This window comes from Siniperca chuatsi, linkage group LG15 (genome assembly GCF_020085105.1).
Source record: "Siniperca chuatsi isolate FFG_IHB_CAS linkage group LG15, ASM2008510v1, whole genome shotgun sequence".
NCBI classification, from domain to species: domain Eukaryota; kingdom Metazoa; phylum Chordata; class Actinopteri; order Centrarchiformes; family Sinipercidae; genus Siniperca; species Siniperca chuatsi.
The window spans coordinates 26814054-26835196 of NC_058056.1; the positions used below are offsets into that span (position 1 = coordinate 26814054).

The 21143-nt window shown below is 41.6% G+C and overlaps 1 protein-coding gene across 6 annotated transcripts in view; it reads right to left on the reverse strand.

Annotated features, from left to right (window-relative positions):
* Positions 1-1832: 1832 nt before the first annotated feature.
* ppp2r5eb (protein phosphatase 2, regulatory subunit B', epsilon) overlaps positions 1833-21143 on the reverse strand; it is a 55119-nt gene continuing 35808 nt past the window's right edge. For all 6 annotated transcript variants that reach the window (XM_044166102.1, XM_044166101.1, XM_044166100.1 and 3 more), the window contains 12 exons: positions 16649-16845; positions 13147-13248; positions 11776-11868; positions 11480-11610; positions 11199-11258; positions 8866-8974; positions 8150-8203; positions 7627-7677; positions 7413-7532; positions 7008-7135; positions 5844-5945; positions 1833-4489 (listed from right to left, as the gene is read on the reverse strand). In XM_044166102.1, coding sequence (XP_044022037.1) covers positions 4390-4489; positions 5844-5945; positions 7008-7135; positions 7413-7532; positions 7627-7677; positions 8150-8203; positions 8866-8974; positions 11199-11258; positions 11480-11610; positions 11776-11868; positions 13147-13248; positions 16649-16845 — 1247 coding nt within the window. In that variant the 3' untranslated portion in view covers positions 1833-4389. The remainder of the gene's footprint in view (positions 4490-5843; positions 5946-7007; positions 7136-7412; positions 7533-7626; positions 7678-8149; positions 8204-8865; positions 8975-11198; positions 11259-11479; positions 11611-11775; positions 11869-13146; positions 13249-16648; positions 16846-21143) is intronic.

Genomic DNA, 21143 nt, shown 5'->3' on the forward strand with positions numbered 1-21143 from the left:
TTTACAAGCAGGCTGTTCCCACAGTTCATGCTTTATAACCCCGCCCACGTTATTACCTGTCTCACCTGCTTTTTCGCCACATCATCCGAGGACATTTCCCCGGGCAATGTCCCGTCTCACGGAGGTGCAGCTCCTCCCAGATGCGATCAGCCAGAATAACTGAAAGTCTTCACCGGCTGTCTGGCGTGTTTTAATTGTCTCGTTTGTTTGGATTTGTACCCAGGACTCCCTGGAAAGCAGTACTGGCACTGAGTATCCAGGTAAATATTGGCAATACTGTCCCCATGTGTACACGTTCACTGAGCATTTTTAAGTTTTTCCTTTTCCCAGCAAGTATTTTAAGCGTCCTGTCCATCGATGCCCAGACCAGTTTAAACTGAATCTCAAAGCTGAATAATCACATTCATCATCAACAGATTCACAGATTAAAGGAACCTTATCTGAATTTTCCCACTTACAGAAACAAAGAGAACATTTTAAAATGATATGTCTGGTGTTATTTTACTTCTGTCAACAAATCCCATGAAAAGAACAAAACCAGCAGTGAACGTCTCTGCTAACAGGTGTGTGTGTGTGTGTGTGTGTGAATCACAGCCTGATGGATCTTCTTCCTCCATCGTTGTCCATAAACTATTAAAACACATCAGCGAGCCGCTCTGCTGCACTGGGTGACATGTTCCTTCATCACCATGCACACACACACTGTAGTTTATTCTGACTCAGTCCCACACACACCGTCCTGCTGCCCCAAACACTCACTACAGCACCACATGTGGATTCATCCGCCGCTGGAAATAGTCCCCAACAAAAGCACTATTTCCTCCTGTTAGTTTTTAGTTAAAAACTACAGAGAGCAGCTGTTTGAGGAAATTACTGAGCCTTTTTTTAAAACATGAAATTATATATTTATGACGCGTTTTTACGTCTTCAGTAGGAACCAATGGGCTCGGAGCTGAGAGCCGCAGACAGGAAGTCAGGAAGTGTTGAGAGACGGACTTTTGTCTTTTCGTGGGATTTGTGGACATTAAGAAAAATACAGAATAACACCAGATTTATTCTGTAAAGGCAAACGGCGGCCTGTTTCTCAGACACTATACGCTTCATATTAGCTTAGTTCATTTTTTTTGTCCAAAGTTAAACGAGACTCCATTCCTACATTTAACAGACTTTTTGTTGCTCTATTTCAAACGCAACCACAAATAAAGAAAAGGAATTTGAGTAAAACTTTTGTTTGAAGGACTGTTGGACTGAATGTTTACGTTCACAGATGCAGACGTTTGCTTCAGGATTCACACACACACACACACACATTCATACACACACCCTGTGAACCCAGTAAATAAAGCAATCCAGCATCTGGGCTTTATCACAAAACAGGTTTAATTTAATATCTCTTTATTTTTTAAAATAATTAAACATTTGTATTTCTCCAACCCTTTTTTATCTTTTTTTTTTTCAGTTTTTAAATCATATTATATCTGGGCCATTCTAAAGCACACATTAATTCTGCGAGGGAGGAGGGGGGAGGTTCACTGTCAAACTCCCAGCAGGGCAAAGTGCTCTGCTCCGTGCCTTCCCTCGCTACTCAACCCCCTCCGTCCCTCCCTGCCCCCGCCCTCTGACCCCTGACTCCCTGCCTACCTGCACCCCTCCCCTCCCACCCTCCCCACCTTAAAAAAAAAAAAAAAAAAAAAAAAAGATATCCAATGGTCAAAAGAAACTTCATCAAAATATCCAAAATGAGATAAAAACCAAGAAAAGAGGGAGGAGTGAGAGACAGAAAAGAAAAAACAGACTAAAAGGGGGGAAACACTATCATAAATACCAGGAAGTCTTGTTCCATAATACCTCTTTATATACTGGATACTCCTCTCCACAGTGTCCTAAGCAAAAAACATAGGCTAAATTACTACAAGATACAAGATTATCAGTGTACTGCATTCAATAACAATGTACAGGGTTGTCTTTTTTTGTCACTGTTGTTGTAATACTGTGAAGTCAACGCGGCGCCCCCCCGGTGGGCGGAGGGGGGAGAAGTGGGGTGAGGTGAGGCGGGGCGCTCATCTTTTCACAACAGGAGGAAGATTTTTGGCGCTCCTCTGAAGACTTTTTTTTTTCTGTTTGTTTTTATTTGTAAGTCCCCGTTATGGCCGGAGGGTACCAGTGCCAGACTGATACCAGGGATACCTGGTATGGTAGGTAAGGAGGGAGGGAGGGGTCAATTTTAAAAAAAGAAGATGGAGGGAAGGAGAAAAGTAATCAAGTGATGAAAAGTAGTCCATTTTTGGAGGAGAAGGAAATGAATTGAGTGCGTTTACATGCGGAGCGTTCTGGATTCACGCGCTTATATTCTCGTTTTACGTGTGTCACTGAAACCAGATCCTGCGTGGGTAAGAGAGCCACATCACCAGGAAGTTACGCAAGTCACAAAAAAGTAAAAATAAATGATGGTAAACAGGATTTGAAATAACCGGGATATGAGCTCATCCAAGCAACAGCAAAACAGGACACAACGTTCGATAAGTATCTCAGGTCAGGTGATTCAGGAGGGAGTCGGGTGTCAGGGGAAAGAATTTGTGGTAAAACATTACATTTAATTATTGTGCAATCAATATCCCTATTTTCCTCCCTTAGTTTGTCATTTCATCATCAGTTGCTTAATTTATTGGTTCAAGTTAATATATGTAAAATATTTATATGATCACAGTAAATTTCAGATTATTCTGATGCGTTTTAGTTTAAGTTTTTTTGACTGCCGTTTACCACCAGATGGCACCAAAGTAAAGAGAAAAGAAAAAACCTCTAATGCTTGTCATTATTTCAAACCCCAATTTTAATAGCATTTGTTGTCAGCATTTATACAAAACTCATTCAGTGTATTTACATTCAGTAATTACCTCTCTATATAGTAGTTTTCATTGTTAGTGGCGGAGTCCGCCATTCCCACTCGGGATTCAGATTCCGTTCACAGGAAACGATGAATGCACGTACTTCAGTTTTACAGTTGGTCATTTCAGATGGAAGCCTCCCTTTTCACCGACAGCCTTCGTGCAGCTGTATCGGAGCCGTGACCGCTAATACAAACCGACCATTTCCTGCCGCTTCAGCTTCAACTGGTGAAACACGTGTCGGCTTTTATTGTGAAGCAACCGCAGGAAATGCACTGTCACAGAGGTTCTGCCAGAGTAGCTGCTCAAGGTGTGTTTGTGGTCAAAAACGTGTGATTTTAAACTGAACTCTGGGACCTGTAGTAGCAAAACGCAAATAACAAATGCTAACGCGAGAGAGTTTATTTATTAACTTCTGTTGTTCTTTTGATTCACCTGTCACACACTCAGGTATGCAAAGATATCGTTCTTTCCACTATTTTGAGATTGCAAGATATGAATTTATAGGGAAATTAATTATGTAGTTTGAGGGCTAAATTGAAGGAAATAAATAAGTATATTGAGCACAAGAATGAATAACTTAAGCAAACAATTTGGCAGAAAAGTTTCACCCCCTGTACAGTTAACTAACCCTTCCATGAACACGCATGTAAACACACTCAAAGAGGAGATGGTTTGTGTACTGAGAAAGTCCCTGTTGTCATTTTTAAATGTTTGTTCAGTTTTTCCCCCTGTTTAAAATGGGAAGGAGAACCTGTAGACTGGTGGGTGGGGCCAGAGAGAAGGGGAGGCGGGGGGGGGGGGGAGACCCATAATCAGCCCGGACGTCCCACACAGGGGGAGAAATGACAGATGCACCATTAGAGAGGAAGGAGGGAACAGAAAGAGGGAGGCAACGAGAGGAAGAGCAAAGAGGAGAACCAGGAAAATAAAAATTACATACGGGACCGTACTGAAGAAGAGTGGGATGAAGAGTTAAAATCAATCTATCTTCTCTTTTTGTTTTGTTTTTTTTGTTTTCCAAGAGTTCGTTTCATGTCCTACAGTCCAAAAGTTGGGTTTGTTTTTTTTTGTTGTTGTTGTTTAAATCCCCCTCCCACACAAGTCATTTTCTCATTTTCTATTTTTTTCTTCCTTTTTTTATTATTATTGTTTTGTTTTTCTGTTTGCAATAATATCAGTTTAAGGAAAAAAAGAAAAAAAAGAAAAAAAGAATTATTTACAGTGCTGTTGAAATAATGAAAACAGACGTGATGAATCTACTGTAAAGTAAGTCGCACAAACACAGGAGAAAAAAAAAAAAACATAAGAAAAAAACAATTAAGAAACCAGCGGGCGCTCCATGTCGATCCAGAGACGATGGCCTGTATCGGGGATTTCTCAGAGATCCGGACAGACATGGCTGATGTGGAGGGGGGAGTCGGGGTAAGGATGGAGGGGAGGGGGAGTCACAGGGGGAGAGGAGGCGGGAGGGGCAGAGGGGAGCGCGGCGCTGTCTTCGTTAAGTTGGGATGATCCCGTCGCTCCTAAGGCCCCGCTTCAGCTCCAAGTCCTCCAGCTTCTTCCAGAGCTCCTCCCGCTCCTTCTCCTTCTTCTTCTCACTGAAACAAAAACAAAAACAACATGGAGGATGAGTTTTTATTGTGTGTTTGAGACACTGCAGCCTGGTTCCAAACCTCCGAATCGCTGCCCACACCTCTGATTTGTTCAGTGATTCAGATAGGTCTGGTGTTGTGCCCATTGACGCCGTTTCGACCAATGGGAGCTTTGTAGGCACGAGTACAAATGTGGATGTTTTCTTCCCACGTAGATACAGCAGCTAGCTACAGCCATGAAAAAAAGGCAACGAGTGTGGATGAGATCAACGCAGCTGAACAAACTGTTTGTAAGTTGACTTCGAGAATTAACAAGTCTTACATTTGCAAATTCCTTTGATCGACATGAACAAAACTATGAGTCTACAGCCACGTGAGGTTGTACTTTAGACACAGCACAGCTTTGAGCTAAATGCTAACATCAGCATGCTAACACGCTCACAATGACAATGTGATGTTCAGCAGGCATCATGTTTACCATGTCCACCATCTTAGTTTAGTGTGTTAGTATGCTCACGTTTGCTAATTAGCACTAAACACAACGTACAGCTGAGGCTGATGGGAATTATTAGTTCTGCAGGTATTTGGTCATAAACCATAAAGTATTGGAGAAATTCTAACTCTGACCTGCTGGTGGAGCCTAAGGAAAATTCAGAGGATCACCAAAGTGAGTATAATTCATCCTGAGAGAGACATACATGTGTGAACCAAATTTCATGTCAGTTCATCCAATAGTTGTTGAGATATTTCACTCAAAACCGCAAATTGTCAGCCTCGTGGTGGAGCTAGATGAAAAGTCAAAGGATCACCAAAGTCAGTAGGATAAATCTTGCTAGTTAGCCAGCAGACGTTGAGATATTTCAGTCTGGACCAAAGCGGTGGTTCGACCAAGCACACAGTAAGATTAACAATTTTTAAACTGATAAAAGAGCACTGGTGTCTGATAAGTACTCTGCATCAGCCAGAATCATGACTTTTTGGTATGAGAATCAGTATTGGGGAAATAAAGTGCATCCCCACTACTAAACACCGCAGTGTTCGGTGAACTTTGAATCTCATTCGGCCAATAAACACCAAACCTTATTACGTAGTGAAAATGTTCACTGCATTAAATCTACAGAAAGTCTGAAAGATATTAGCTTCTGCTACTCTTCGTTACTAAAACTACCGCTCCTTGTGTTCCTACTGCTATAAGTGCTGCTCCTTTAATAACCGCTAATAATAATCCTGATATTTGTAAAGTGTGCTGATAGTAACACTGCTGTCGTGTTAAGCAGCTCCCTGCAGGGATCATAACACTTTCACAACATTCACGAACCCTCCGTCAGTGATGATGGTGTGTATGTGCACAGCTTCTCACCGCTGGCGGTCCGACTTGTAAGTGGCTGTGAGTTCATCAAATAAGGTACTGTTCATCTCCATGAAGGCCTTCAGTACGTTGTACACCAGCGCCACGATCGCCCTGCGAGGAGGGAGGACAGAGGGAGAGATCACACATCCAGCGTTACAGAGTCCACGACTGCATAAACTGTGGACAAATCCACTGAAAGAGCAACTTGTACGTTACATTTCTTACTGAATTTATACTCCACGTCTCGTGGAATTTATGCTTTGAAAAGTTCATATTTATATTTTTTAATATTGTGTTCGTTCAGCCTGTCAGGACATCAAGTCCACAGTTTTTCTAACAGGAAAAGGAACAGGGGAAGAGCCGGTACTTCACTGCTGCATCTGAAACCCCCTCAAATGATTCTCCTCGCACTACAACTCACTATCTCGGCCGTTATGTCTCCTCATTCTTGCCTGTTCCCTAGTTACCTACCTACACAGGCCTCCAGACTAACTTTTTACATTGGTGGCACTGGTGCGCCGAACTTTTTCATTCAGGTGCACCCAGTAATACATTTTAAGCGTTACATACAAGGTAGATTTATTTATCATTTTACGACAGAGGGTTGTATAACGAGATTTGAGTTGTATTTCCTTCTATGCTACTCACAAAAACAAACGTTATATAGCCTAATTTGAAAGAATACATTAATACATCACACTATTTCTAGTAAGTTATTTCTTATTTCACCATTTTAATTCTCCACCTTATTTTAGTGTTTACTCACAAACTACTTTAACCTGCTCGCCTTGCTTTTCCCTTCAGTTCTTTTATTCTTTAAATGTCGGTTCCTATCAATATGTTCCTGTAAACCACATAACACAGTGGTCTTTTTCCCCCATCCACTACAAATCTTTGTCTCCTGCAGCAAAGAGACACTGTTCACTGCTGTTTACAGTAAACAGAGTCGTCATGTGGCGAGGAGAGCTTAGCCTGTACTTCAGGTAACACACAGTGATGAGAAACAGAGCTGCTGATAGTGCTGCCGATCAGCACAAATCCAAAGACACCGCATGATCATCATCTTAAACAATCTAATATGGATATTTCTTTTTGAATATCTATAAAAACTGAAAAGAATGAGCCTTATTTATTCCACAAAGCTGGAGCAGAGACTTGTTTAAGGTCACTCACGGGTTCCAGTGCTCTTTGGAGATCCTGTAGAGGCTGGCGAACATGATGGGCAGGATGACGCTGGAGTTCTCCTCGATCAGACTCATGATGTACTCGTTGTTCCAGTAGTACAGAGCTCGCTCTGCAACCTGGGTCAAAGGAGACAAACACAAACTGGGCTGAGTGTCTACGTATGATGTGATAACGGGAAAAATCCAGATTCAATTTGACTTTTTTTAACTTAGCTTTTCCCTTTAAATATCTTTTCATATACAGAAGCTTAAAAAGTTAGAAGTGTTCCCCTCAAACCAAACTGTGTTACAAAGTCCTAAATAAATTCTGTACGTGTTTGTTTCAACACTACATTGCAGGTGAATCCCATCCCTTTAAAATGCGACATGCCATCAGTGCTGGATGGTCGCTGACCTGGAAATGTGGGCTGGAGACGCATCTGGAGATCTGTTTGAAGAGCGGCTCCTGGATCTTGACGAACTGCGTTGGTTCGATGACGTCCAGGATTTCCTCCAGCTCCCCTAGAAACATCACCTGCACCGCAGCACAGGGGGAAAGTGTTAGTACACACACACACACACAGAGTTTACACACCTACAGTTAAACAAAAAGAAACAACGGGCCTCACCTCTTTTTGACTGCAGGTTTTTGGCCAGAACTTCAGTAAGCCTCTGATGACCTGAGGAGGAAGAAGAGACACACACTGACTGTTGGTTCTTCTTTTTTCCCCACCGTGCAACTGAAAACTGCTTTAGTGGCTCTGTAGGAAAATGTATCCACCCAAATTCCCTAAGAAATGACAAGTGGTTTTGTCATTTTCCACTTTCAGGAAACCCCTCCTTCCACCTGAGTGAGGCGCTGTCTGCACCGTTTCTAATCCACCTGCACCTCCGTCATCAGCTGTAGTGACTACAGTGTTGCAGGAAAAGTGGGACTTGTAGCAGCGCTGGTATATGATTGGCTAGTGATAGGTGATGTCAACCAAAAGATCAACTCCAGACAAATTTACTGCGGCAATAATTGATGAGTTGATAGAAAACTAGACTATGATACTTTGGTAAGGACTGCTTGTGTACAGTCCATGCGATGGTCAAGTATGGACAGTTGTCTCTTACGGTTTGATCTTACTGTTGGTTTCAGATGATACTTACTGGTTCTGTTAATGTTGGGTCTTTCTCTAGGAACTGTACAATGCAATACGCCAACTGCAGGGAGAGAGGAGACCGCGTGTTAGAACACACTTTAGCCTGTTAGCTTAGCATACAACAGCAACCAGTACTGTTTACTGTATAAATGCTTTGTTAAAAAGAACATTTTAACCTGCCAAAGTTTGATTTTTGTCAACTTTGTGTACTTGTCACAGTATGACGCATTCCACATTAAAACTTCACTTGATTTTGCATTTATTGGCTGCACAGAAACTTAAATTCCAAAGCTTTGGTTTTCTTGATTTTTAAATGTTACTTCAGTTTTCCACGTTTGAAAGCGTCTAAGTGTCATGTTTTAAAGAGCACAATTACAAGTTTTTAAGTATAGGCATGTCACATTATTACACACACACACACACACACACACACACACACACACACACACACACACCTGTATGGCTTTAAAAGGCTGTGCAAGTTTAAAGTTTTACACTACTGTTAATGATCACTAGCAACTCTGTATACGTAACTTTCCAGGGAGGTCACAGGTATTAAAGAGTTAAAATGTCTAAGAACTTTTTAAATCTAAACATTAAGAAATTAAAGGAGTATTTTTGGAAAATCAGTCAGGAAAGTTTCAGTTGTTCTGTGGCCCATGTAGGAGAAATATACTTGGATTGTTAGCAGGAAGAAACTGTAAACACAAAGACATGCATTACCTGTGCGTGGAAGAGGGACAGACTCCTGACAGTGTGGAGGGGGATCAACACTTTGACCAGAAACTGTTTATGCTCCGCTTTCAGCGGCAGAGCGAAACCATTGATTATACTGGGGGAGAGAGAGAGAAAAAAACATAAATTAAACATGAACACATGAAAGCGTTTCATTGTGACCTCCTGAAAGCAAGTGGAAGATCAATGAGCAGGAGACTAAAAGAAGACTATTTATACAGGCGATGCAGCCCGGAGGAGAAATAAAGAGATGTAAGAGATCTGCTCTAACCTTCAGGCCTACAGAAAACAGACATGATGCTCCTTCAAAGCTTCTCAAAACCCTCTGATTTACTGGATTCAAGTTTTTGTTGTTTTCATGAGAGCTTTTTGTGGAAGGACAAACTGTAAAACTAAATTTAGACGTAGAGTATCAAGCATTTCGTCGCTGAACAGGGTTTCTCAACTAGAGATTTTTTCAGGTCATCAATTTCAAAATTTTGTCCAAAAAAGGTATAAGATAATAACAATTCATAGGTTTACACGTCATCAGAGCCAAAAGTGATGCCTTCAAATGACTTATGTCGGAAAACCCTGAGGTATTTGATTTACAATATGAAACAAAGAGGAAAGCATGACTTAAACCAGTGGATCCAAAACAGGGTAGTGCAGAGTTATGGGACTGGGAGCACAGTTAAGGCTGAATATGGATGCTGTGTTTGGTGCTACACTGGTAACAAAGCATGGAGAAGTAAAGCAGACGATGATCCAACCCTGATTCCTCCAAACGTCACAGGTACAAAAACAGAGACATGGAAATATGAAGAGGCTCAATGTAGACTCTGTTAGGTAAACACGTACATTTCAACCGATTAAGGTGCTGTTTTCCTTCTACTTTTAACAACTTTTAAAAATCTCAGAAGGTTTTCACCCCCCCCATCATCATTGAGACACGCTGTTCTCATTAATTACTTCGATGCCATTAACTAATGAATTAAAGTCACCTGAGTTGAATCAGACAGATCGTGACACATCTCCTTTGCTGATCAAATCAATTAGATCTGACGGCAGCAGGATCAGGCTGAATTTCAGGCGAGGCGTCCGCTTTAATACGGTGCAGGAAGTCCGGACAGTAAAACAGTTTAATGTTCATTGTGTATGTGAACGTCTTAAGACAAATACCAAGTGACTCCAAAGAAAATGTGGACAAAACTTCAGAAAAGGCTGCTGTGGTTTTACTTTTAATGACTTCACTTGTTGCTCTCTCGGTTGGCTCAGTAAAATGTAATGTTGGGGGGTCGGGGGGGCTTTAAAAACACTTTTATTCACAAAGGGAGGTTTAAGTTTAAGAACCACTGACTTAAACTGACGTTATTAGTTTAGTATCTGTTTCTATTTTAAATTTGAGGATAAACCCGTTTGGATGAGCAATCTCGTCTTCAAGACTCATCAAAACTGTTCAAGGGTCATTTCCGGACTTTCATTAACGGACTAATTGTTTCAGCACTAACTTCTTTGCTGTCAGGACACAGCCAGCGTTTAGAATAGTAAATGGATAAAGCTTTGATTGATGATCAGAATTGTCATTGGTTAATCTTCTGTTGATCAACTAGTGGATTCATTGACAATCGTTTCGACTTCATTCTGAACCTTTTCAGGCCTGTGGACCTGAGTGTATGTCCCCTTAATAACACAGGAACTAGGAATTGTCAAGTTGTCATTCAAATTGAGTCTGGCTAAATGTTATATTAAATATTCAAGAGCACAGAAGCAGCTCTAAGGGGATTATGCAGATACATTTCAGACATATTTCATTTATTTTTTATTACAAATATAAGCAAAAACTATTATCAGTCTGAGAAAACTGCCCTCAACCCCCGTGCAACTCGTGACACAGAGCTGATAAACTGTGTAAATCAGGTCTTTTTTTAATGGATTAAAATGGATTAAAAAGACAGTTGAGCTGAGAGGATTAATTTATTTCTTATCGACAAGTCAAACTCCGCTCCTGACTCTACCCTGAACCTCACATCTCTACTCGGTTACAATCCTGTTTTTATGGAGCCAAATCACTCAGCTTTTGAGTTTTCACCTTTTAATATCAATCTTTTACGCTCTGGGGTCTCTCTTGAAAAAGATCTCTATCTCTATAAAACATGCCTGATTAAATAAAAAGATAAAAACATCCTCATATCGTTACAACTTAACAAAAAACAGGCAGATATTAGGGTTAAGCTCAGTTCTGCTGGTGCTCTCGGGACTACGTGGCTCCGGCTAAAAGCATCAGCTACAGTAACAGAGCTGAATGTAAATGTGTCTGAGGGTCGGAGGCCTCCACATACCTCCCCAGGATCTCCAGCAACTCAGCCACCCCGTTGAAGTGCTCCGTCTCATAAACAAAACTGCAGAGCAGACAGAGAGGGAGGCGGTGAGAAGAGGAGACAAAAGACAGGAGACGGAAATGAGACTGATGGAGAAAAAGGTTAAACAACTAAAAACAACTGAGCAAAGATGGCAAAACCAGATGATTTGTAGAGGAACATATAAACGGTTGGCAGAACAAAAGAAAAGTCCACACCTCTAAAAGATAAACAGAAACTTAAGTTTAGTAATGTCTACTCACCGTAGAAAAATATTATTGATCTGTTTTCGTATAAAAGCCCTCAGCCCCAGGAATTTGCCATAGATTCTATGCAAGACTGTCTTCAGGTAGTCCCTCTCCCGAGGATCCTCGCTGTCAAACAACTCCAAGAGCTGGACAGAAGGAAGGAATACAGAGATGAGGGAACAGAAAGAAGGAAAATCACAATCAGAAAGAAAGTAAAAAAGACACAGAGAGGACAGCAGGGAGGAAAAAAAGGTACAATGAGAGAATGAAGATGAAGAATATGAGTCCTACAGACGGACTCAGCGACTCACCTGTAGGACAAACTTCTGGTCTATGTACTTTTTGGCAATGCTGGGCTGGAATTCCTGACTCTCCAAGAACCGGATGAAGAACTCGTATACCAACTGGAGAGAGGAGACGGGGGGAGAGACAGAGGGAGGACGAGAGAGAGAGTTGTTGATGTTAAAACAAAAAAAGTTCACATCTGTGCTAAAACTGAAATGAACCATTTCTTTGATCAGCTGAATGCCGTGCAGGAAGATTAGTCCCAGTTTGTGACTCTCAGAAATGAGAGCCCTTAAACCAACCCGGTAAGCACTGAGACTGGACTGGATTAAAAAGGGAAAGGTCACAAGGGTCAAAGGTCACAAAGGTACAGTGTACGGTGGGTATTGCTAGGTGAAAATTTATTTTGGATTGGCCAGGATGTGGGTAACTCAAGGGATTTTGATGGGGGGGTTGTTTGTGACTTTGGAAAAATTGGGCAAATGAGACAAAAGAAAAAGAAAAAACGGTTTTACCAGGAAGCTTCTCCTTGAGATTTGCATCTCATTTCTAAAGGAGTCCTGGGCAGCAGGCATACAGAGAAGGAGGAGGGGAGGTGAGAGACCAGAGAGCCTGGCTCTAGACATGGACCCAGAACTGGACCCGAAACAAAAACCCACCCAACCACCAGGAGCCAAATACAACCACCAGGTCAGCAGCACCAATGGTACTGACGTCTCTTCAGTAATTCAACATTTTGGGATATGCGCTTTCTTTCAGAGAGTAAAAATCTATACCACTCTCATGCCTAGCTTAGCATAAAGACTGGAAGCAAGGGGAAACAGCTAGCCTGGCCTACAAACACCTCTAAAGCTCACTAATTAACACGCTCAGTCTCGTGTTTTAATCCGTACGCAAACAGAAATGCAAAAACGACAATTTGTGGATTTACGGGAGGTTCCTTGGTATAACTATTTCCTGACGAACAGCCGGGCGCAGTGATTGTGTGCAGCACCACGGAGTCTTGTTGTCACAGTGAGGTTCAATGCAAGTCTATCAACAACACTACACGTCACATAACTCTACGTGGTACCCTGAAAGAGAACTGCAGAAGAGCTGTGTTTTCATTTTGATGGATCAAATTGCCGCGTTTGGTACCACCACGCCTGTAAAGAGCTGTGCTCACCGACCGTATCCGGCAACCCGTGCCACAGCTGGAAACACTGCACGAGAATACTGGGCGGATGGATAAACCGTTGTTAGTGAAGAAATAGCACGTAACTCCAACTAAAAGTTGTCGTTTTTACATTTCTGTTTGTGTACCAATTAATCAAACGAGATACGAAGTGTTAATCAGTGACTACACACACACACACACACACACACAAACAAACATACATCTTTTCAGCTGTGTTTACCTGTAAGTGCGGCCAGGAGGCCTCGAGCGTGGGCTCGTCTTCCTCTGGGTCAAACTCATTACTGTCACTGGGCGGAAGGGTCCGGAATATGTTGTGAGACACCTGGAACGAAACACAAAGAGGACACTTAAAACAAGCTGATGAAAAAAAAATGCGTATCAGCTTGAATACAGCCGAGTTAGGACTGGTTTCAGAGAACTTCATGTGTGGTCCTGTCCTTAATGGCACCCACTCTACAAAGCCCCTGCAGTCCTAAAAGATCACATTTTTTTTATCTTGATCACACACACAATAATAACACTGTGCACTAGTTCAAAAATATCAGCTTTCAGGACATCAGGGGCTCCGTAGCATCCAGATAAGACGCAATGTGAATTTGTGCCTGATTTATCTGCTGAAGTGTGTGTGCTGTCTGTGTTCATTTCCTACATAATCTCTATAAACAGATATCTACATATGAATGCAGAATCTGCAGGCAAGGGGCAAGATTTTGGTACCGGAAGCGTTCCGATTTCCGTTTGTAGCCCGAGTAGTATTGACCAATCATGTTTGAGCGGGCTCTGGTTGCATGCTGGTAAACGGTCCGTATGGAGAGCAAAAGAGGCGGAACGCATTGGCCGAAAAGCAGTCTCGGCACACACCGGCTATCGTCTCGACGACGGTTTAGCTTTTTATCAATCTCAGAACCATAGAGATTAGCTTTTTAAAAATGTATCTGCATTCAAATTGTCGTCAGAAGATAGCCAATGGATTCCAAGATTGCTAATTGGTTTGTAAACAATGACGGGTGCACGGAAGAGGAAGTTATCCGGATATTTGCTGGCTACACCGGAAGCCCCGAAACACTGGCCGTTGCCCCCAGAGGCTAAATTGTGGCCAGATACAATATACCTACTGTACAGACGTTGGCCGTACCTAGCTAGCAACATGCACACACACACACACACACTCCAGTTCTTTCTGTTACTTTCCTCCAGTTTCTCTCCTTTTTCCTCTCGTCTCTGTACACGGAGTCATAAAGCCACAGGATTGGTGCAAAGTTTTCGACGTTCAACTTGTGTGGACGCATCATCGCCTTAACTGCCTCCATCTACGGCAAATTTGCGTACACTCGCATGTTTTCATTGACTTTGTAAGCAATTGTGACGCAACTATAATCTGCTTTGTGTCCAGTCTGAACGCACCTTTAGACCTGGGTGCATCAGTCCTCAAGGGTGCAGGGGTGTGAGACACCCTGCAAGCCATCACAACTGACCAGGACACCAGTTTTCTGTAGCTGTTTTCTCCTGATGTCAGAACTTGATTACACACAAAGAACACTGAGAAATATTCACAGGACTAAAATGTATTTACTTCATTTAAATCTCTATTTGTTTATAGTATGTTCTGTTCATGCTTTTATTTTGATAGAAAAGGAGGCAGATTGGAAACACTTATGTGATTAGTCATTTGTGTTTTCACTATGACTATGGCTTCTGTAGTAACGCACTTATTTTACATGCACACATTGACTTCAGCTTTCCACTGCTGCTGAGTTCACACAGTTGGGTTTACACTTTGAGCTGTTCTCTGAAGCGATGGAAAGTAAAGCTGTAAAAATCGGCACTTGATGTTTTTTTTTTTCAAACCATACATGTCATTAATGTTTGAATATGAATCAACTGCGCTGACTCAAGAAGAAAGCGATGTTAAAGGTGGGGTATGTGATTCTTATCCAATACACGTCTTTTTGTCAAATTCAGCAAATCTCTCCTCACGGTCCGCTAGCTGTCCGTTCAGTGTGCGCTGGCTCTGTAAACGGGAAGCACACAAAGAGGCACTATTCCAGCCATGATTTGTGTGTCAGGTAACGTTAAATGACTTGCCCGCGGACATTCAGCTCACTTTCTAGTTTGCCAAGATGTGCTGCTGTTGTGATGTTAGCTATAGCAGCAGGAGAGTTGTGAGTATCGCTGTCTGGAGTTGCTGTGCTGGCTCTGGGAAACCGTCTCGTCCTCTCTGGCTGTTAGCTTAGCAGCAGCAACTGTAGCGACAGTTTGCTAACACACAGCCTAGCTAACGTTAGGTTGTGGGTTAGCTCTATATCATGGTATTTGTCATGGTTTAATATGTTTACAATAAAACTGAAAAACTGACTGTTCAGCCAAGTATTTGGAGTGATTTCTATTTTACACCGACATTATTGAACTCTCATTACTTGGTGCTGCTGTGTCCCTTTTCTTTTGCAGATGTGGGTACAAGTTTGAGTGTGGTGAGTTTAGGGATCTGCAGGAGTGAGTGAGCATGACTTATCTACAGGCACTGAACAGCTGCCAACAAAGGAGTACAAACCAGCTTCACTGTAATGCATCTTTTTAAGATTTAGGTATGTGAGTGCAAGTTTCTGAGCACAAACAACTTGATCCATCAAACTATTAGGGTATGTTTCTAATCTTAAGGTAATGCTGTGTTATGTTGACATTTATGTTGGTCTTCATGGGTCCAAAAATTTAAACTTCAGAAAAAGACGCAACACTCAAAAGGCACAATATCAATCTGAAGCCACCTTCACATCAATTGTTTGCTGCATTTTGACTGGCTGCTGGACTAGAGACTGTGGACCTGAGACGAGGGCTGGGTATTGAACGTTAACAGACTGAGTACTGAACAAATTTTGTCTGGAACATCAAGTAGAGAGAGTTTGCTGTACCGTTTCCAAACAAGGTAGCTATCCCTTAAATATTTCTGGTTGTAATAGGTCACAGTGGGCAATGTTATGGATCAATGAGGACTGCTTAAGGAGAGAGTCGACACTAAACCCACTTTATTCATACACTATATGTACTTACATATAATTATAAGGCACTTACTTATACATCAACTGAATTTGTTCATTGCAACAGCATTTTTTCCCCCTCTCTCTACGAGAAAATGTAGTACTTCATCAAGGTCATCAAGACAAAAGGAACCTTGGTCACATTTTGTCTTGTTTTTCAGCAAAAACATGTATATATTCATGAAAGTAAGGCATTGATTGAAGCAGTGATTGCCAGCCTGAGGATCGGGACCCCTTCAGTGGATCACAGGATAAATCTGACAGGTTGGTGGGATGATTAATGGAACTGGTAAGAAAACAGAAAAGGTCCACTACACAAATGTGAATTCCGGTCTCCAATTTCCACTTAAATTGTGAAATATCAGTTTTACCTCTGTAGGCCTAAAAGTATGTATTCAAATGAGACATTAGAGGTCGTTGTTGTAACTCAGACTGTGATGAGGGCTTGCAAGTAGACAATGTTTTATTTGAAGGGGCCACAAGCTAAAAAAGGTTGGGAAACACTGGATTAAACAATCATTTTGGTGTCTGTACCACAACTTGGGCATCACACTCGCTTAAACAAAAATGAAACAAAACCTGGTCCTATTGAGACAGTTTTGGGTCGCTATATTTTTTTCTTCCTGTATAAAGTAGTGTGTGTGAGTCCATTGTGTATGTTGAATGCACGCGTTCCTCCCTCCTCACCATTTTGACGACCTCGGGGTAGGCCTGCTCTGTCAGGTAGCCCCTGCTGACGGTCACATAGTCCACCAGCTCGTTGAGCGTGGAGCGCTTGTACTCCTTCATCTTGAGGTCCGACAGCGTGTCCATGAAGTCAAAGACAGTACAGCACTGCTGCAGCTTCTTCAGGAACAGCTCCGGCTGCTCCGGCGCCGGCACGTCTGGACGCGCAAACCAAAGAGGAAGAGAGAGGAAGAGAAAAGTCAGTTAAATTGGTGCAGAAATAAATGTGAACCATGCAGACGTTCCTGACTCCCACAGAGGTCAGAGAGCTGCAACAAAGACAAATGGAATCAAGACAGTGGAAGTAAAACCAGACATGGGGCGTCCTGGTGGGACAGTGGTCTCGACACACCGTAACTGTGATGCCGCTGGTTTGATTCCTGCTGAGCATTTCTGTCGCAAGTCATTTTCCTTCTGTCTGTCTGTCTTTCTTTATTCATTTATTTAAGTAGTGATTAACTTTTTTTGTTTTGTTGGTTTCATTGTGTGTGTTTTGTGTTTTGGTTTGAATGTGTGCATCTGCTCTCGTGTTCATGTTGTTCTTGTCCTTTTGTTGTTGTCTCTTTTGCTGTTTGGTTTTAAAATCAAATAAAAAGGTCGACTTACTAACATTTTGTGGAGCTTTCAACCACATCTCAGGTTCATCAATGAGTGGTTTGCTCAGTTGTCATAACCTCAAGTATGGAAATTCAGTCATGTGATAACGGGTGTGGTAACGATCTCCCGCTCATATATAACGTAAGTATGGAACTTGACACCTGTGCAAACTCCACCTGGTGATGAAGACCGCAAGATGTGGTTTAAAGCTCCACAAAAAGCCAGTAAGTAGACCTTAAAGACAGCTTTCCCGCAGTCAAATATGAACTTTCTAGTGCTGAAATATTTAGTCTCTTAATTGATTAGTAGCTGGTCAAATGTATCTACAATTGTGATAACAGATTCATCATTTAAGTCATTTATTAAAAGGATTTATTGTGAGGATTTGCTGCTTTTAGCCAATTTATATAACTTTAAATTAACTATAATTTTGGGTTACACACTGTTGATCAGACAAAACAAGCGATTTGAAAATGCCACCCAGGGCTGTGGGAAATTCGATGGACAAATTCACCTTTTTCCTGACAAGTGTATAGACTAAACGATTAATAAAGAAAATAATCTGTAGATTAATCGATGATAAAAGTTATCTAGCCCCAATAAGATCAATATTTAGGGATAATTTTCTCCTTGATTTTATTTATCGAGTCCTTGTAAACAATCAATAGTAAAAATAATCATCCACCCGTCCATTAGCTATACCCGCTATCCTTTGAAAATTTGCGGGGGTTCAAACCCATCCCAGCTGATACTGGGGCGAGAGGAGGGGTATACCGTGGACAGGTCGGCAGTCAATCACAGGGCTGACACAGAGACAGACAACCATTCATGCTCAGTCACACCTACGGGCAGTTTAGAGTCGCCAATTAACCTAAACTGCATGTCTGAACCGTGGGAGGAAACCGGAGCACCCGGAGAAACCCCACGCAGGCGTGGGGAGAACCTGCACACTCCTAAAAAATAACAATATTCAATTCTCCAAAAAAGACAAACTAACAAAAAAAGAGGGGAAATGGGACGACTGCTTTCCAATGTTCAGAAGCCAATAATGGATTTCTCTGTATTAAGCAGTAATTTGACATTTTCACATTAAGAGTTTTCTATTCTGTTGCTGACGATACAGTTTCCTGACACACAGGAAGTGATGTGTTTTACACTTCCAGTAGCAGCATGGTCTGTCTGTTTGGTATAAACAGAAGCTGAACTCAGTTGTTAGCATAAGCAGGTATAGGCACAATAGCAAAAAATAAATAAATAAATAAATAAATAAATAAACACATAAAAAGGATCTTGCACATTACAACTTCCAAAAAAGGCGAGCTAAGCAGTAGCATGAGTTTTTTTAAGTTCTGCAAAGGTATTTACGTATGGATTTCAACAAAGAAGCTTGTCACTGAAAACAAAGGATGCTACAACCGCACGCCTCAGGTGAAAAAGTCAGTTTCCTGCTCCATCTTAACACTCTCAGTATGGGGAAGATGGGTATGACAGCCTCTTTATCCCGCAGGGAGCATTTCTGATGGGAGCAACAGAGGCTGACCTGTCACAAACCGTATGGTTGTATAGGCAGAACAAGTCGGCAGGTGTCTTTATTCTGATCCCACGGTTACAGACATGGCGGAGGGTCGCACAGAATTCAGACCTGCAGGGAGACGCACGACGCTCTTCCCTGATCGCCAGAGCTGATGTTCCCGTCCCAGCAGGACCGGGCCATTATTATGTAAGAGATAAGCTGCTCCGAAGGCAGCACACCAGTGGCACTGTGTGTGTGTGTGTGTGTGTGTGTGTGTGTGTCTGAAGTGTGAGCAGGCTCCGAAATTACACTTCAAAGTGCTCATTTGTCATTTTGAATTCTGCTGCACTTCATGTTGAGTCACAAACTGCATATCAATGGGAGTGGGGAAACTTTGAGTAACAATGAAATGACTTTTTCACCTCTTCATAACATGCAGCTGTTTAGAGTGATTAGTTGATGAATTACAGCGGAAAGTATTCACAGCGCTTCACTTTTTCCACATTTTATGTTACAGCCTTATTCCAAAATTGATTAAATTCGTTATTTTCCTCAAAATTCCACAAACAATACCCCATAATGAAAATGTGAAAGAAGTTAGTTTGAAATCTTTGCAAATTGTACATAAGTATTCACAGCCTTTGCCATGGCACTCAAAACTGAGCTCAGGTGCTTCCTGTTTCCACTGATCATCCATGAGATGTTTCTACAACTTGATTGGAGTCCACCTGTGGTAAATTCAGTTGATTGGACATGATTTGCAAAGGCACACACCTGTCTATATAAAAGGTCCCACGGTTAACAGTGCATGTCAGAGCACAAACCAAGCCATGAAGTCCAAGGAATTGTCTGTAGACCTCCGAGACGGGACTGTATCGAGGCACAGTGCATCCGGAAAGTAGCACTTCCAGATGCACTGTAAGTTATAGACATTACCTTCGGCTCTAGGAAACTGCGATGGTGAACATTTATATTTTTCTTCATTTTCTAACATTTTATAGACCAATGATTCATTGAAAAAAAATATTTGGTAGATCAACTGACAATGAAAATAATAATGTTAGTTGCATCCCTATAGCTGTTTATAATTATTTATTATCATCACTTTGATTTGGTGGTTGCTTTAGATGTTGATACATTTTCAAACCATTAAGACTCAAATCAAGATTTCTGCATAATTGCTGAGCTTTCACTGAGTCAAACCATCAAACTATTTTAAATGATCCCTCCTCATACTGTATCCAGGGTGTCGGCCGATATCAGGAGTGTTACATTTTCGTCCTTTAAAAGACCTTTTTCCAGGACTGAATTTAAAGAATATAGATTTTTGGACAAAGGACACAAAATAGCTTGTTTGCTGTTGCAGGTTAGACTAACAGGTCAATGAAAGGCGAGTTGATCGAAAACAGACCTTTTTTCCTGCAGTGTAGCAGGGAAGTGTGCAACTAAATACATTACAACCAGTGTAATAACAGAAATAACATTGGATAATATCTACATTTTTCAATAAACTGAAATGTAAGACAATATATTTACATTTAAGGCTTTATCTGGGTGTGTCTACTCGTCTCATTCATTAACGTGTAGCAAGTTACAATTTGAGCCTGATCAGAGGTTAATTCTGCTTGTTCGCCAAATGTTCCTGTCTTTCATTATGACATGTCATGTGATTTTACCAAGATTTCTTGACTTGATAAGATTCAAAATGAACCAAAGTGTTTCCCTTAAATACATCAACTTTTAAACATTTTGCAGGCCAGTGGGGGCCCTGTATCAGTCAGTGTCTTTTTTTAAGGATCAAATTCAATTCAGCTGGTCAGAATAAACGTTACAATTCTTAAACTCCTTTTCCTGAAGCTCTGACCATTCGAACAGAAAGTGCAGTTTCCTGTCCTCGGAAACAACCCTCAGCAGATCTCATCAAGCACATTTAAAGTGATTATTCTGAACATGTTTTGATCCAAATGCCACTAGTTACTCACGACCCGCTGGCCTCTTGCTTAAGCTCTGCTCATTGAGGCCGAATCCAACCAGGCCAGTCCCAAACAAACCCAAACCCTGATTGACTGGCAGGAGTCCTGGGCTCTGCAGGCTTTAATCCCTGCTCCACAAACTTAGTGGGATGGAGGAACCAAGAGCTCAATGCTCGCTCCCACAATACCCAGTCATTTATCAGAGCAAATGCATGTAACTCTCTTGAATTTTAGCAAAATTTTCATTTCAAAATGAGAGAGATGTTAAATCATATTCAACCAGGATGGAAAATAATCTACAATCCGTGGTGGATAGTACCTCACTGTTAACCTGCCAACAGGATGAAACGAGTTCACTCAGTGCTCCAAATAC